This window comes from Pholis gunnellus, assembly GCF_910591455.1.
Source record: "Pholis gunnellus genome assembly, chromosome: 9".
In the NCBI taxonomy this organism is placed as follows: Eukaryota; Metazoa; Chordata; class Actinopteri; order Perciformes; family Pholidae; genus Pholis; species Pholis gunnellus.
Window position 1 is genome coordinate 21182783 of NC_136535.1, and position 18182 is coordinate 21200964.

General features: G+C 41.3%; 1 protein-coding gene across 4 annotated transcripts in view; it reads right to left on the bottom strand.

Annotated features, from left to right (window-relative positions):
• The window catches only part of kirrel3b (kirre like nephrin family adhesion molecule 3b), a gene marked incomplete at both ends in the record, with an annotated part of 148500 nt that overhangs the window by 40361 nt on the left and 89957 nt on the right, over nt 1-18182 (bottom strand). For 2 of the 4 annotated variants that reach the window (XM_079166548.1, XM_079166547.1), the window contains 2 exons: nt 11557-11706; nt 16639-16788. In XM_079166548.1, the coding sequence (XP_079022674.1) occupies nt 11557-11706; nt 16639-16788 (300 nt within the window). Of the gene's footprint in view, nt 1-11556; nt 11707-16638; nt 16789-18182 lie in introns of those variants that run through there. The other 2 variants (XM_079166550.1, XM_079166549.1) reach the window with 1 other exon arrangement.

The following is an 18182-nucleotide window of genomic DNA, read 5'->3' on the forward strand; positions in this document are numbered from 1 at the left end:
ATGACTCTCTAAATAACAATCAACTTTGCCATCAATCAACGCAGATGAGATTCCGCCACTATACATACAATACACAGAAATGTCAGCAATACAAGTGATTAAATCTATGTATAACCCCCCTCAGATGCATTTGATCTTCCCTTCTAGAAGAAAGCCTCACAACGGCTATATTGCGCTTCCCAATGCCACTGATCAAAGTCATTTTCCTGTTTTACCCATGAACTGATCTGTTTTTTTTTTCTTCTTCACTTTTCATAACTGAAACTGCAGTGAATTATTGATTGACCTGAGTGCTCATTACAATGCAGATCTGGGACAAGACGAAATCAAAGGCTGCAGGCAGCTGCCATATTCCCCTGCAAAAGCATCATGATTGGAAGGAAAGTTATAATGGGTTGGAGTTACGCTGTCAAACAGAACTGAGATGAATGCAACAAGAGAAGATGTAATTGGGATACTGTTGATGAAATATAAAAGGGCTCTGTTATGGTAGATATAAATGAGAGCATAGTGTCACATATTCTATCTTCCTCAATATTCATCACAATGATTGACAGGAAATCTTGTTAACATTTTATATTAGTCAGTTTTAGTCTTAATTTGCTCTAAATGGGTTTTTAAAATTACCAAACAAAACCTAGTCTGATCTCAGAGTCAGAAAACTGCACTTACTTTAAAGTTACAATCCTGAAGACTTTCATCCAATCAAACCGTGTTATTGATGCTATTTATGGTTGGCATTTTTCAAAAATAGTCTCTCAATGTATTTACGTTCTACATAGTTTGTTATATGTAAGCCTGTTTGTAACTTTACCTTTATCCCCCCCCCCCCCCCCCGCACGCTCTGTCATCATTATTATTTTTGACTTACAATGGCCTTAATATGCCTCTTACAGCTGCAAATATTTTTATCCAAATTTGTTTTTAAAACAACGTGAGTTTGTTTGGTTGCACTGTAAACAGACACCATGTGGCTGTATTTCTGACAAAGTAGCTGCTCAAGGAGTGTTTGCTTCAGTATTAAACTGCTATTTCTGTTATTACGGTAACCACTGGTGTCACCAAATCAACCGGGACTGAAATCTTAAGTTATGCAACTATTAGATGTAGATTTGAATCGATTAAACAAATGAGTATATAGTGTCATAGTTTACATGCAGCGCGAGTGGAGCAACACATTGAGACTGGTTCATCTACTGTAACACCACACTGCAGATCTTTATCGCAGATAAGCTCATCTTAGTCTTCAAGTGCTGTTAGTTAATTAGTGCACGGGGGTGGCATTTTGGTCAGTTGCATTTACGAAATAAAATAAATACAGACTAAAAAACATGGGAAACATTTGTTTGTCCAATTTATCAGACAGCACACCCGTCTGTATAACACATTTACAAAGACCAAGGACTGAATCAGACCAGTGTGGGTGCAGTGAAGTATTGACTAATATCTCTAACCAACTGGACCAGTGAATCTGCAATACAAAAAAAAACAACCCATTCACTAGTTTCTATTGTGCATTTGAGTGTTTATTCTGGCGGGCTCCCTTTCATCTGGTCTTCATTAATATGCGGAGGGTTGGGAGAGGTAGAAGAATCTTAGGTCAGCACTTGCAGATCAGACAACACAGTTTGCTGATCTAGGCAAGTGAGAAGGAATCTTGGTGAGAATGTGGTCGCCTTCTGGTCCTTTATCAGCAAATGGAAACAAGGTCAAGGAGATCACAGTAGTTTATTCTTGTGTTAAGATGAGAGCTACTGCTACTGCATGGTATGCAAATGAGACAGGGAGCATGTGAAAGCATTATGTGCCGGGAATCGCAAACAGCTCTCCCATTTGTCTGAATGGAAGAAAATGAAGAACGTTTGAGGATCAGTGATAGCACTGTGACAGTTGATTGCAAACATCTAGTGTTACTGGCATGCTGTCAGGGCTCTCTTGCACACATGACTGAAGCATTAATTAAATGTCAAGGGTATATGGCGGCCACAAAAGGCTTTTTTTTTTTATGGAGAGGGGGAGATTAGAAAGAATAGTGTGACAGTATGTGACTGATAGGACTCAGCCTTGACTTGAGGAGATTTTCCTCGTATTGCTTACAAGCAGGGGGCAACCTCCAAGTCCGACAAGTGATGCCAACGCGGAAGTGCCTTAAACGTGCATTCTTTCTAATGGCCAGCAGGGCCTGGACGCTGTAAGAAGTCCAGTTGTTTAGAAGTCTTTAAAAACATGATTCTACTTCTAACTTGGTTTATTACCTCAGAAAACATTGTAAAGTTTATGGTCTGAATTTCTAGTTTCAAGTCTTCTTCAATACAGTGTGATTTTCATTTAGTAAATTATGATTCCATTTAGTGTGAAATAAACAATAAAGCAGTGTATGCTATATATTTGGGCAACTTTTGTTGTATTTTAAAATCTGCTATATAAATACATTTTGATTGATTGGTGCTGTGTTGTCACTCCATGAAAGTTCATCGTAACCATTTTGGTCACCGAAAAATCTCTTATTCTGTGTTTGGTTGTACTTAGCTTCACCGTCTTGTGTCACTTGTGGTTTGAAAAAAAAACGAAAAAATCGCGACGGACAAAAACCAAGATGGCGATGGCCAAAATGATGAACTCGAGGCATCAAAATGTCAGTCCACGAATCAAATGGATCACGTCAATGTGATCACGTCCACTTCTTATTCACAATCTATGCTTAAAACTCTCAGAGAGAACAGAGGCTTCGTTGCTCTCTCTCAAAGTAAACCCTCCTATACAAATATTAATACATACCGGTGTCTATAATAGTTGCTTCCTCAGAAGGTGACACCGCTAATGAACGGGGATGAAAGGTTATACTCTAGCAGACCGTTTCATTCGGTCACTATGTGACCTTTATAGTCCCAGTTGTCTGATATTATTCACCTGTGCGTTTTCCATCGAGGGATGTCAGAGCATAAGATGCAAGGGGAGTTTATGATGACGCGCATAGTGGAGCTACATGACAGAGAGGTCACAGGCAGACCAAACAGAGCACTGTTACACTTTCAGGTCATGTCCCCTTGGAGGGCTCCCTGCCAGCAAGACACTGGAGCAGACAAGGAAGAAGACAGACATGGCTGGCTGCCTCATCCAGCATTTATACCTTTGTATCTCTGTCCTCCATTGTGTTTGAGGTCTTACTGTATGTAGAAGGGGCCACTGTGAAGACAGTTTTCTCGACAGGTTAAAGCCTTTATGTCTGCTGAAGAAACTGGAGGGTTTGACCAATAACCCAACAAACATTTAATACAAATTTCGACGAGGAAGAAAAATGTAATAGATATTTAGCTCTTTCTCTTCGTCTAAGATCTTCCACTGATTCTGCCTACTGACTGTCAGGTCTGACAGTTATACAGAGACCAAGCCTTGAACTTGAATCAGCCATCATCATTACTGGGCTGTTTGCAAACTCGGCAGTCCCTAATGGTTCTAAATTAGCTCTTTACTGCAGCCATTCGATGGACTTGGCATAAGTAGTGTGGTCAGTGGTACAGATTGATCGCTCCTCTTTAATTACAGGGCTGACTCACTGCAAACCCTGCTCCACTCACTACTTTCTTCTTAGGGATAATAATGTAATCTCTTTCAACACTTTCCAAATTTGCATTCTCTGTGCACAGACACGGACACCGACATTCTCAGGCATTTCAGTGATTTCAGGTTTCATAGGAATCAAAGATAACTAAAAGCAGATCAATCACGTAAGAGGGTTTTTTTCACTTCTGTATTAATCAAAAACCTAAGGCGTGCGATTTCAACAAAAGGCTTAAAGATAGCCGGAAGAAACAGACAGTTCATTACTTTTATCATTTGAAAGAGTTTGTTGAAGTTACTTTGACCCATGACCTCGTTCGATCATAGATGTAATGGTGGGCTTTAAGCTCCAAGCTGTAATTTCCTCTTTGTTTGAGGGAGAAATCCAAATCCATCATAGTCCTTCACAATTAACATGAACCCATCGCAGTCCCTAAGATTGGTAAATCCACTATTTAGTTTTAAGGCGGTAACATTGTATGGAGCTCCATTACCTCACCAAATATGAGATGCGATTTATGTATTTCTGCAAATCTACCAATGCTAGACGTATCTGACTACAAACCCCACCTTGGTCACCTCAATCAAAAAGACACAGTGATGTCAGAGAGCCTGGACTTCAGTGAGATCATTTCCTTTTACTGCATAATCAAAGATATCCATAAATGAGACCAAGGCATATTGATGTGTAATTAACTCAACAGTGCGAGGTGGTAAGTCCGTCACCTCCAAGACGGGCCCGAATAAACCCTGGGGGTCGTAAAGCTGCCTTTTGTCCCTTAATACGTATAACTCCCAAGACACCAAACATAAAATTGCCCAAACATAAAACTTGACTTTATGCGAGGGAAAGCTTGGCAGAGAAGTCCTCTTCAGTCTGGTAACACCAGGTGTTGCTTCTAGTGAACCTGCTGGGCTTTCCGAGCCAAACCAATATTGGGGGAACTGCTCAAAAGCAGCCGATGAAATCCTGCGAGCGCCCCGGCCTTCCAGGAGCTCGAGCCAGGGAGAAAAAGCAATTTGGAGGCGAATGAATGAGTGAGGGCCTCCTCACAAGGAGGCTGGATGGTGTAGAGGAGGCGAGGCTGGCAATGTGTAGCTGCTGTAGCGCTGCGCTTCAGCAGACGTGTCCTGAACCACAATGAGCTCTCTGACTTGCCTGTCTATTTCAGCGGGATGCTCGCATGGGCCGCCTGTCACACCATCGCGACAGCTTGCAGAGTTTGTGATAGATAGACAAAAGAAGGCAAAAGGGAGAGAAGAGGAATACGCAGCGCAGGTGGATGCAGGAGACATGCGTGGCTCACTGGCCCAAATCACTGGCCCTCTTCAAATCCTGTCACTGTACATCTGTTTGAAAGCCAGATGATCCGGAGCCATGTGTGAGCACACGCACACACACACACAATAGAAGAGAAAGAGGATGACAAAATGAATGAATAAGAAAGTGAGAGAAATACACAAAACCACTTTACTGTAACAAACAGGATCACAGATGGCAATCACAAACAGTATGGCAGACTGTACAGCATGTATACAAAAAACAGTGGAAGAAAGGGAAGTAGAGAAGGAAAGCAAGAGAAGATTCAAAGGCAGGGGTACACACAGAATAATTTAATTAGTGCACTATGTAAGCTACGTATGATGTACAAAATATGCTCTCACGAAGATCTGTTAGACCGACGGCACAAATATATTGAGACGCTGTATAGATCTAAATGTGCGGATCCTTTGCTTGTGTTGGTGTCGTGATCTACCGAATAAGCGGTGCCAAATAAAATGGAGGGATGGAAGGATGATGATGCGATGAGGAGTGGGGAAGATGCCGGAGCTGTCGGAAACATGCAGAGCCCTGCTCCTTCACAGCGCAGCCGTGTGCAGCCCAAGAAGCTGCTCTCCACAGATTGGGAGGGTGCTGACATTGCTGCTCACCAACCGGCTGTGTTGCACTATATATGTATGTAAGTGTGTGTGTGTGTGTGTGTGTGTGTGTGTGAGAGACGGTTAAAAATAATAAAGTGCTTATTTCAAGTTTCTGCCAACTATCAGCCCCCGTGGCTCCAGATTTTTCTCCACGCCAATCATTAGTTCGCGAACAACAATTACAGTTAGCTGAAACAAGCCTATTCACCATGCAGTGTGAATTCAAATCAGCTCAGCACCTGTACACAGTTGTTGTTTGGCAAAGCACAGATGTATTCGTGTCATTTCTCCTCCTGTCGAAATTCTGAGAAGATAAAACATCATACATACAACGTCTGTCTACGATAATAGCGCACCTGCTCACAGCCTCTGTGATATCATAGATGCAGTTATCATTCCATCTCCTGTTTCTGACTAAATGGCAGAAAACTACAGTAATATACAGTAAGCATGAGCCATATTTTCTCACAGAATGACTGCCGTTCAGGACACCTTATCTCTCTCTTATACTCTGACTGAGATGCTTGGCTAGACCTAAATTAACTTTCGTATAAGACAAATTGGAGTGTCTCTGAAATTGGCTAACACACACACATACAGTACACACACAACTCAGTTAGAGGACTTGGGATGTGACTTCTCTATGACCTTAAATGATGAAATAAAGAGAAGACAAAGACATGTGCATCGAACCACTAGCTATTGCAAGTCAAAAAGAGGTCTAGAACAACACCGCTCCTTAAACAGCAGAGTGACTAAACTTACTTCTAGCCCTGCTGAGCTGTCACAACGCCAACACTACAGAGGCCTCCCTGAAACTCAACTGAGATAAAAATGCTGCATGCCCCAAAAATAATAATAGCGCAGGTGAATAGACTACAGAGGAGATTACTTCTTTGCATAACATTTTTTTCCCCCAAGAAACAACAACAGCCAAATTGGAGTTATTGTTATACAGTCAGGCCATGCAGTTGCGAATAATGTCACTTATTACAGAGCCATCATTTTCCCACTCGCTGTGAAGAGTATCACTGGTTTAGCAGTGAAGCAGCTTTTAACACACTCTCAGTTGAGAACAGGGCTAGCACCACGGACAGCGCTCCGGACAAAATACACATTCGTGGACTGTGTGGAACATCATCTGTGCATTATTTTAAGCACAACAACTTCTAATTCCTCAGTATTGTAGCTATTTTTTTATTTATTTTTCGATATACCCTGCCCTCAAAGTCCACATGCATTACTAACAAGGATGCCAGTGTGATCCTTGAGAAATAATGAAGTCAGACTTAGCCAAATAAATGGCTGATTCAGCTTTGGCAATTGGAAACAGCAATAACAAAAGATACCCTTGGGCTTTTGTGTATGTGGAATGTGCTGCTGAAGCGTGGGTCCAAAACATTAACAATGCAGGAAAGGGAAAACAAATATCTTGCACACAATGGCTCATTCAAATGGCATGCCATTAATTATGTTTGTCAGAAGACCAGCATCACACTGTGTTTATGAATGCCTTCCAGATTTCATCCCTTGTAACGACTACACACAGGTCATTGAAATAATATAATGAGCCAGATATAGGTTCGAATGCAAAGCGAACTAAATAGCATGCAGGGAAGACTGTCATCCCACAGCAGCAATAACGCTTATGAAGAAAAAGAGGAAACATATATTACTTCCCACTCAAATGACACTGAATGCATTACAAACAGTAATATAATGTATAAATATTATTTTGTGACCACTTTCTATGAGTGTGCCCATATGCACTCTTAACGTTATAAGTATTGTGATGAATAACTCTTAATGTATAATTAAACACATTCGTAATGTCTTCAGACACAATTTAAAAGCACTTGGCTTACTAGGTTTTGCTACATGCAGTTATGAAATGAAAAACAAAAAACGCATTTATTTCATTAAATGTAACTGTTGTGAGCTGATGTAAATGTAGCATAATTAAATCAGGGATATTAACAATAAAACGTTAAGTTTGTATCTTTAAAATATCGAGTTTGAAGTTGTGCAATTGTTGGAATTGTGCATTTTTTCCTTAACAAGATGCATTTTTTTTTTAATACCAGCCAATTTTCTTAGGTACTCCCAAAACAAATAATGATCTTGTTATATTTACTCTGTTCCAATATGAAGTAACACCATGAGTGTTGTGGGGCGCATTGGACCACATCAGCCTTGGCTCTTTCAGATGCTAATACAGCCAAGGATTGGAAGATAAGGTTTACATATTCCCCGGCTACTCTCTTGAACTAGAATATGTGTTTGGATGGAGAAAAATCTCTTATCCACCCAACAACTGAAATAGTTGGTGCAGTAACAGTATTTGTCCCATATTTTTTTATATATATATATAAAAAAATCCCCCAATAGAAACTGGAGATGTGGTGTGTGTGTGATTTTCAACGGCTTGAAATATGGCTTGAAAACCATTGTAAGACACTAGTTTTATTTGATGTACATAATAAAATGAATTTGACTATAATTGAAAATGTATTTGTTTTTATCAGTGTGGAATTAATACCACATTACACGGTACTAGAGACCCTGGCAGCTATGCGTTATTGTTAGTGATATATTTTCTTTTAAAGCATTTTCCAGCTTCTGCCTGATCTCCAGAGTGTGCTCTACAATATGACCTTTATGTCACTGGGCAGAGTGGGAACAGAGAAATTAAACAACTCTGATCACCCCCGCTTGTCCTTACCACAGTTTGAAAAGTAACACTTAATTACATCCTGTGCAATCTTGTCATTATTTAAAATTCAATGCTTTGAGTATCAGGATAAACTGACATAAGTTAAAGGGCTGTCAGTGAGATTATGTGAGAAAACCTGCATTTAAAAAGTACAGTGAGAGTAGGTACGCTCTAATTAATGAGAATAAGTGCGATGGTGATAAGTCATCTCAGCCACTTTGTTATCTTCGGAGTTTACCGCTGGTAAAGTAAATACCCGATGAGCAATTTTAAAACTTCAGTTTACGAGGTTTTACGTGAGTGTACATTAATTGTGCATCCTTTCACATGGTCTTTTAAAATTAGGATAATTTAGTAACCAAAGAAACCCACGTCTCTGCATTAACTCGGGATGATTTGGTGAGTCATACAGAAAATAACAGACAAAGTGAGAGAAAGGACGATGGAGACAAGAGAAACAAAAACATCTGAGACAGAAGCTGATGTGTTAAAATGTCAACGATGAGTCAATAAATGGCATCACATTTCATTTTGACGTTATGACACATTTTCCTCTGGCGAAAAGATAAACACGCTTCTGGTTTACAAAAAGAAAAACACCACAAAGTAGTTTTTCAGTCAGACACCTTAATCAAAGAACGGTGCTCTCCTTTCCCTTTGTTCTACTGGTCCCCATCCTAAGGTAGAAAGATTAGAGCAGGGGTCTGGAGCAGTGCCAACTTGCTGCAAGGGATATAATTAGCCTCAGGGGTCTTTTTGGACCTGAAACCCTCCACTCCCTTCCTTCATGACTAATTCACAAGACCTTGGTTCTCCTTTGGCGTCTGAGGGTAAGCCGACAAGCCGTGCAAACACTAGGCAGGGTGAAGTTCACCATCCATTTTGCTCCCAGTTCTTTTTTTTAATGAAGGAACTTCATTATAGTTTATAAATGTTGACGTAAAGTGTTTTCCTCTTCAAACGCATCACATCTGCACTTGAGATATTGGCTGAAATGAATGGAACGCTCTGCTGTGAATAGGGCCGTTCAGGTGACAGGTCACTGCTGCTTCATCTCTGCCTCAACCCCAACTGTAAGGCTTCTCAAGGACGAGATCAGCAAATCAGTGAAAGGAAAAGCAGAGTATGTGTTCTTTGGCAGTGATAAAGGGGTTTCTCTATGTGCTAGTAAATATTTATGTTGTGTTATTTCCGAGCCTATCAAAGTCAAGAGGAGAGAAGTTCCTCTGGTATGGCACACGGAGCGGTTTGGGCTGATATTGAGTTATGAAAGATGGAGGGGAGAGTTTTAGATTTATTCTGCTGTCAGCTCGAAGAAGGCAGTCAGCGTGTGTGTGTGTGTGTGTGTGTGTGTGTGTGTGTGTGTGTGTTTGTGTGTGTGTGTGTGTGTGTGTGTGTGTGTGTAAGCATATTGTGTATATGCCTGTGTATTTGTGTTTGTGTGCGTGTGTGTGCACGTAGGTGTGTGGGGCTGTAGCTGTCTTCCAAGTCGATAGACACACTCTGTCACCACTGGCAAGTAATTGACAGCTTGGAGTTTGCAGTGACACAGGCCTTGCATATATTTCCTCCATTACCTTGTGTGTGTGTCACCCTGCAGTTCTCCCTGGCAGTGCATGCAGGAGTCAGCTAGCTCAGCAGGGGATTAAACAAACACCTTCTATTTGGGCTTGTGTGGAGGAGTGGGGGGGGTGATAAACTCTCTTACCCTCAATCAGCCAAATAGGTAATAAAGGCTTCCCCTTTCTCATTGCTGATTGGTTATTTATATAGAGTAGGGCCAACTGCTGCACTTCCTGCTGCTGTACGTCGCTTGCATTCCAAAGTCAAGCATTTGCAAACAATTTGTTTCTTTGTTTTAATTACTGTGAGTAGTCAGCGTAGGGCTTGCCAAATCTGGAAAGCACAGTGTCAAGGGGATTAAAGCAAAAAAAACTTGTTTTGCATCTGGTGTGTATCGCAGCTGTTCCTACATGAAAGAAACGAAATGGCAGTTTCATACATATAAGAAAACTCATAAGGATACTTTGAAGCCTCGAGAAATTGGCATTAAATACTATCTTTAGCGATATTGTTGGAACATAAAATGTCCTAAATTGGACTTCATTTAACGGCAGAATTTATCAAAAATACTGACCTTGCTAAAACACAGAAATAAACAAACAACAGAAACAATTATTCTGTCCTTGAAACTGTGACAAGATGACAACGTTTCTGTGAAAAGCACAGAGCGGATAAACTTCGAAAGATCTGAACAAGTAGTTCAGAACGACGGGCAGTAGTGTAAGGAAAGAAGGTGCAGTTGCATTTTCAGCTCTAGAAGTATCCATAATTATTCACTCATATCCATTTGCAGGGGGCTTGGCAGCCAGAGCAACGCTATGCTGCAATTTGTCTTCCCCTCTCTCTTTTTACTCCTGCTGCCTGCTCCCCTACAAATCGTTAGTTTCACTTTTCATTAGGCTGGATCAATAAGGCGGATCAGTCGCTTGTGGCGAGGATACTGCATGGCAGACGCCCCTCTCTCCCCCTCTCCATGCTTTCTTCTCCTCATTCCGTCTCCCTTGTTCTCTTTTGCTCTGTCATTGACTCTCTCTATCATTCCTGCGATCCTCCAGTGAAGGAGGCTGTGAGAGGCAGCAGGAGACAGGAAGCAGCAGGAGGCTCGAGGGGCCCCAAGAACGAGACGTTAGCCAGCCATTGCCCTGGTGTCACCCAATAAGGCAGAAATGGCCTTGCTGAATGATAACCCAATAAAGTTTAATTAAGAACCAGTAACCTCTCAAGCTTGTAGTAATAATAGAAAATGGAGGCTGCATGCAGAGGAAGGAAATTAAAGTGGAAATGTAAGGGTCTGTAAAGCTTAGTCATATTGACACTGCCAAATGGGAAACATTAGCACTGATTTAATTCCTTTCTGATGGTTTTAATAGAAAATATTTCTTTTGTTCTCAGGCTTTACTGTGGATATTTGATCATGTTTTGAGTAAGACCGCAGGTGAACCCCTTTGTTTGAGCGTGTACCTATACTCATACTTTCTGTGTAATTGGGAAGTGAACAAGGACTACTACTGTATACTTTTATTGTTGTGAAGCACCACTTTTGTTAGGGCCCCTAGAGCTCTGGTGGTGCTACTGCCCAGTATTTATGGGATGATGCATACAAGCTAAAACCCGTTAAATCCTCAGAAACACTCCGAAACTAACATGACACACTTAAAAACTAATGAGAGAGTGAGAAGCCAGTGACGCCAGTGAAGCCTTTCACCATGAGTTGCTTTGAAACTCAGCGAACGGGGGCGGTTGGCGCTAGAACAGTGGTGTTGTTTGGACTCTGTGTGTGTTCAATTCGGACTCACCCAGCACAGTGAGGCGGGCAGGACGGGACCTCATGGCAGCCTGGACGGCCTGGCACTCAAACACAGAGTCATCCATCAGCTCGACACGTTGGATTCTCAAATGATGCTCCCCTGATCCGTGGTCGCCAATCACTGTGTAACGAGGATAGCCTGCAGGGCAAACACATTTTGTTCATTTTTAATCACCTTCAAAATCAAAATAGGGCTCATTTGCTTCAAGCTTTGCACACTTAGCAACGAAACACTACTAAAAGACACATTGGTGGAAAACGCAAGATACATACACAACATTGGCTTATGCATGCAATAATTGAGTTGCATAACCAAATAATTCAAACAGTCAGCAGATGAATATTATAGATTACTTTATCGGTGCGTATAGTCTTCGATTGTTCATTTGCTAATTTACTCACAATGCATTCTTGTACAAGATTAAAACATGAATACTATAAAACATGTTTTTATGGCACTCCTGGCAATGTTAATGACCTGCTGTGGAGGTTGCTGCATTCTGCAAAATGATGTTTTACTGCAGCCGTAAACAGGAACAGCTAGAGTTTGAGTTGTTTCAGCATTGCTCTGTAAAATGATTTATAGTTTAATAATGCCAGAAAGCAGAGCAATATCCAAGAGACCTGGGCCTTTCACACAAGTCAAGTGAGAAGGTTTTTAAAGATATCCCCCTAACTATCATCGAAATATGCATTGAGAGTGTGTTGTGGAGTGCATCCCCCCACCAGGGCAAATAAGCAGGAAGAGGAATGTGTTTGACTGGAAAGCTTTATGGGTTATTTCTCATGCTTTTAGAATTGCTCGTCTCTGAAGATCCCTATTCTGTTTTCTCTCGCTCCATCTTTCTAATTATTGGTGATACAGCATGTGGAATGAAATGAAAATGTCTGTTCATAAAATAAAAAATGCACTCTATAATATATCACCAATTTCCAGCTGAGAATTGCTTATTCCTCTAGTGGTCCTTCAGTAACTGATCAATGAGGAGACTAGTGGATAGGATTGGATACTTTTACAGCAAGACTTAGCCTCTCTATAACTGTGTGCTTTGTAAAAGAAAATTTCACACTTTAGACTCAACAGACTTGTCATTTCTTTTCCAGAAAGTCTGTCAGTATCCATCCAACTGTCGGGTCATTGCCAACAAATGTTGGGGAAGAAAATATTGATTTCCCAGTAACAGCTATGACTCATGTTCACTTCAGAGATCCCCAAACACTCCAGTCTTTCACTGTAAAGGTTTTACAGGCTGGTAATACGTTTTAGTGCCCAAAAGGAACAGACTGGGCAGCTTTTAAATCCTTGAATTTGTCTACTGCAAAAAACCCATCATATGCTCAAAGTCCAATTACTGACTATTGCTTCATTGAATCCAGTTGCCTGTAATAGAGCGTGAAGTGGGCCTCATTTTATGCTGGTGGGGTGAGTTACAGCCGATTAAGCCACTCTACATTTCATCCTCCTACGTGTAGCCTTTAATCTTAAGGGTCTATACAGTGGGAGGACGAAGGACTGAAGAACGCTTTCACAAAAACATTACAGCTGGGGAGAAGATAAACAGTGGATGCACAATTAGTGGCAATTTAACTAAGGAATGAGCACAGGAAGTTACACCAGTGGATGTTTTTGTAGGAAAACTAGTCAAACATAAGATAAAATGTCTCCTTTCTTTGAATTTTACAGTACTTGCCACAATGTGTCCTACACTGAGAGATGGCGGGGCTTCATCAACACTGGTTGTAAATGTAACAGGGTTAATAGAAACTTGATCACAACTAAAAGCTTCTAATAATGACCTTAATAACCATTGGCTGAAAAATAGCTTTTTCATGCTCAGGATAATGCCTGAAATGGAGGACGCATCATAATGTGCACAAGGTCACCCGGAGAGCCATTTTGCTTCTATTTTATGTTCATTGATGAGATTCAGAGCAATAATGTCATTGCAGATCACAAGGGTAATGATTATTGCACGTTCTGGTTGACGTGACCTTGAGTTGACTCCAGTCCTCCGAGCAAGTTCGTACCTACCCCAGAAACAGAGAGCACTTTTGTTTTGCTGGTTTTAATTGTTGCGATATAAGCCATGTAAATTTCTGTTGCACAAACAGATGATCTGGCCAATTACCTCATCTGTGCCTCTGGCAAACTAAGAATAATTTTGCTGCGTGAGGATATGGCTCTGTTCCAGTCTCATCTCTGTGCATTAGCTGGACCCAAAAGGAAAAAGTAATTTGCATTTGTGTTGAATAGTAGTGATAAGAATATCATAATCTCATTTTCGAAACAATAGAAATATTGTAATGTGTTTTTGTCCTCTTATAAGCACCTCGATCACACTTTTGGTCAATGTGACTTAAATTATACTGGCACAGATATGAAGACTGATCACCTCTGCACATGTGACGTGTACCTATAACTGGCCATTGATCTTAGGTCTCAGCGAATTTCACAGACACAATGTGTTACCCAAAGCAAACAATGTAAAATAGGCCCATTAAGGAGTAATGAATCCATCAGAGGGAAATGGATTTGTCTTGAGGCTGGATCAATGGTCCACGTGCATGTGTGTGTGTGAGTGTGTGTGCATGTGAGTATACAGACACTTGAGGCATGGCCTAATGATTTATAGCATTCACCTAGAACATGTTTCACACAGTGTAACCACCAGGGAATAGAAATAGTTTAGCTGCAGCTGTGAACAGGTGACCAGTATTCAATTCGCTCTGACGAGAGGCAAGAGCAGCGCATGCTTGCTGGCGAAGTTCTGCTATCTGTCAGCTTCTCTTGTCAAGAACTCATCCTCCTCAATCCCAAGTGCATGTCATAATGTATACAAACACTTCCTTCTCTACTGTGTGCCCCTGGGGGATTCACTTACAGCTGCTTTTGTCTGTTGTCACCCTCATCATGCGTAGCAGATACATTCTCTGTCATGCATATTCATGCCATTGATTGGTATGTTCTGAGTGGTTATGGGGCTACTTTGCTTTTATTGAATTTGAGTGGAAACGCGTGACACCAGAGGGAATGAATTGGAAATTCGGGGACAGATAGGAATCATTGGCTTTTGTGCCGTGATTTCTTGCTCTGAATGGTGAAAGAGTTCTCTCGGTTTAATCACTGCTCCTGTGAATGGAAACAGGTCCCAGGCGGAGTACACCGTTGCCGACGCAGCTTCTTTCTATGAATAGCTGAGCAGACCTATATTATTGAAATGCTCCATGCAACATTTGATTCGTCGCAGTTTTTATGTCTACAGCTGCCACTTTCCTTTCATTGTGCGCATCTTGCAGTGGATGTACCATCACTCTTTTACTACCGCTTGTTTATGTAGGCAGGAGGGATAAAAAGAACAGCTGTGGAGCTCTTTATTTGGAAGAAGTGTCATTCGTCTCAATAGAAGGCACTCAGCCCCCTGTCCGTATCATACTGTTGATTTTAGCGACCTATCTTCTCCAGGCAAACAGCTATTCCTGCTCATACAAAAAGCCAGTGCATCTTTTAAACAATTTAAGAGAGAAAGATCACTCCAACTCTACATCTTGGCCCTGATTATTCAGCCACATAAGAAGAAATAAATGGTTGTGGAGAAGGACTACTGCATCTTCTCCTTGACTGCCAAACTCTTCACGGATGTTTTGTTAAATGTCGATCTACTGTAGTCCTCTCGACTATTGTGACCCATGGTTCTCTACATTGTCTCTGTTCTTTTCCTTCCTCTGTCTTTGTCCCTTGTTGAATGTCTCATCTTCTTAAAATGGAACCAGCTAAAATCGTGTCTGTTGCCACCTAAAATCAATGAAAATCGAAGTAGATAAAACAAATTCTACATGTCCGCTCCACCATGACAATAAATAAAACTGTGCTCTCTCTTCCGTCCTTTCACTTTCTCTATAATTCTATCTCTAGCAATCATAAGTAGTCTCCCTGTCTTCCTCTTTTTCCTTCAAAAGAGACTCGTAGACTGCGGGACCATTGTTTACTGCAACCTCTCAGTCTCCCCTGGGCCTGATAAGAACCTGAAGAGGGAATAGGAAGGCTTTACTGGGGCTCTGTCAGCCGCTGAGGTTTAATTACAGACCACCTAGGCCACAGGGAGGGCCTCCGATTATTAAAGGTCAGGGGAAAGAAGAAATCCCAATCTCGCGTGAAATAATTGATTTAATCGTTCCTTATCAAGAGGCTTTTGTGTTTTAATAACGGCAGCAGTTGGATATTCTGTGGGTGTAAATTTTCATATACTGTAGATTTCTTTGAGGTCACACAGGGGTTCTATGTAAGGTAAATTAGAAATGCCTTTATAGAATAATGCACCCTAATGTGTACAGAGTGCTGTGTACAGTTTCAACTGAATCTCTTTTTCGGGAGAACTTAATGATCATTTCAGTAAATGATGCATGCTTACTACGCTTTTATGGATTTTTCTATTCAATAGCTCAGCGCTTCAAAGGTTGTAAATGTTTATTTAGAGGAGTGATGTGCTTCCTTGAAATTCATCAAGGTCATGAATATACATAGGTCTCGATTGGTTGAACAACAGGCTACTAAATGACAGTGCAGTAGTCACTTTTACTCCACATTAAACAATTAAGGCAATTATACATGAGGTGCAGTGTAATTAGAGGATGCCAGCTACTCTTCAAAAAGCCATTTCGCAGCCTGAAGCACCAGAGAAAGACCAGTGCCACTATTGATTTCACATTTCATTCGGATTTTTGTGCTTCTCTGCCAAACAAAAAATACAAGAGATTTAGGTCTGCATCAAACGCGGAGACAGAAATACATTTTTTGATTCTGTTTTGGTCATGTTGAGTGATTTAATGAATGATGTTTCTCATAACACTTGTAATGTAATACTTCTGTTGTAACACACGAATACGACACCTCCTGTCTGTGGAATGATATATTTGGCAAAGGCTAGGATGCTGACATGTGGGAGCTTTAGATTACAGAAAGTGGCCATTTGAATATGACAGTTATAGTATAGAGTGTAATTAATATAGGAAGCTGAGGGTGATGGGGAAATGCATGGGTGACACGCTCAAGAGGATAAGCGCTGTTACTTACCAGCGAGGTCTCTGCCAACTCCCAGCGCTAGGCCATCTTTGATCCATAGGACTACGCCATGGTAACCAGGGATGGTGCACGGTAACGTCACAGGCTGGCCTGCCACCACCACCAGGTCCTGTGGCTGCTGGGAAAACATGGCCGCCGCCCCTTTGTAACAAAAGAAGAAGGGGGAGGTTAGGTCCGAACCATCAAAACCCTAACATCATTTCAACACGATCAGGAGAAGGGGGCATAGGAAATTCAAGATCAAAGAGGGGAATGCGCAATGGCTTTACAAACACCTGCTTTCATCGTCTCAAGTGCTGAATGAAGGGGAAATTAAGGGAAGTGCACCATATGCCCATTTCCACCAATTTCACTCAAACCTCTTGTCATACTCATGTTGAAAGTACCCTAAAGGGTGATTCACAGACGAGGCACATTCTTTTACTATTCATGATGCGGAGACAAGATACTGTACATATATCAGAGGTGTCAGTGCAGCACAAGGACTGAAGCACAGGCTAAGAGACAGCCGTCACAGCTCAGCATGGTTCATTTATGAAGGATGTCACTGTACAGATGGGCTGGGCTCTTACACACCAAAGCAGATAACAACGATCTTGTCTGCCAACACTGCTCTAGTGGCATACATTAACTTCAGCTCACACCCATGTATTCCAACTGCGCAACTGCTATTAGCTGCACTCCTCTACTGCGTGTTCGGGCGGAAAGTGGTGTGCAGTGAACTCCATTAGAGGCACAGGGTGTGTTAATGGGGAGGGGTACGGTGGCGGCTGAGAGGGGTAGTGTTGTGGATCAGAGTGGAGGGTACAGAGTGGTACTGATGTGTAGTTAGAAACACTGGCAGGTTGCCTATCAACTAAAGCGTACAGACACACACACACACACACACACACACTGTGACATGCATTTATAAAGTGACAGTCTGATTCGGGAGCACAAACTGCAGCAAAGGCTTAAAAGTGTCACTTTCACTCTCACAGTTTCCTGAGACAGTTTTGTTTGCAGCTATTTCTTATTTTTATACTCCTAAGTTTTATCAGAATGTCTGCCTATTCTTTCTCCTTGATATGAGCAGCAGCACAAACACAGGCACGCGTACAAACTGGAGCATGTATTCCCGTTATGCTGAAATGGGCTCTCACGCACATTTATTTAAGTTAATCGTATGCAAATAAAAAGCTGATAGAAGAATAACATGTAGTGAATTACAATAATACGCAGAGCAAAGACAGCGGAGACCGTGAAAGCGTGTTTTCATCTTGCAACATCTTTGTATCACATCGCAGTCATCTTCTGCAGTTCTTTGTATGCTTGGTTTCATATTCAAAGGAAATTACTTATCCTTTTGCAGACAAGGAAATTGATTAGCTTTGTTGTGCATTTTCAAATCACATCAGAGAAAAGATTGTTGTCATACAAGAAACTGATTTTAATTTGGAAAATGCCATTAGAATCCCCAAAAGTCCTCTTTTTTTTCCAGCCTTGAACTGAATTCCCTGTGATAGATAGCTTGTTGGAGATGTAAGCAGACGTTT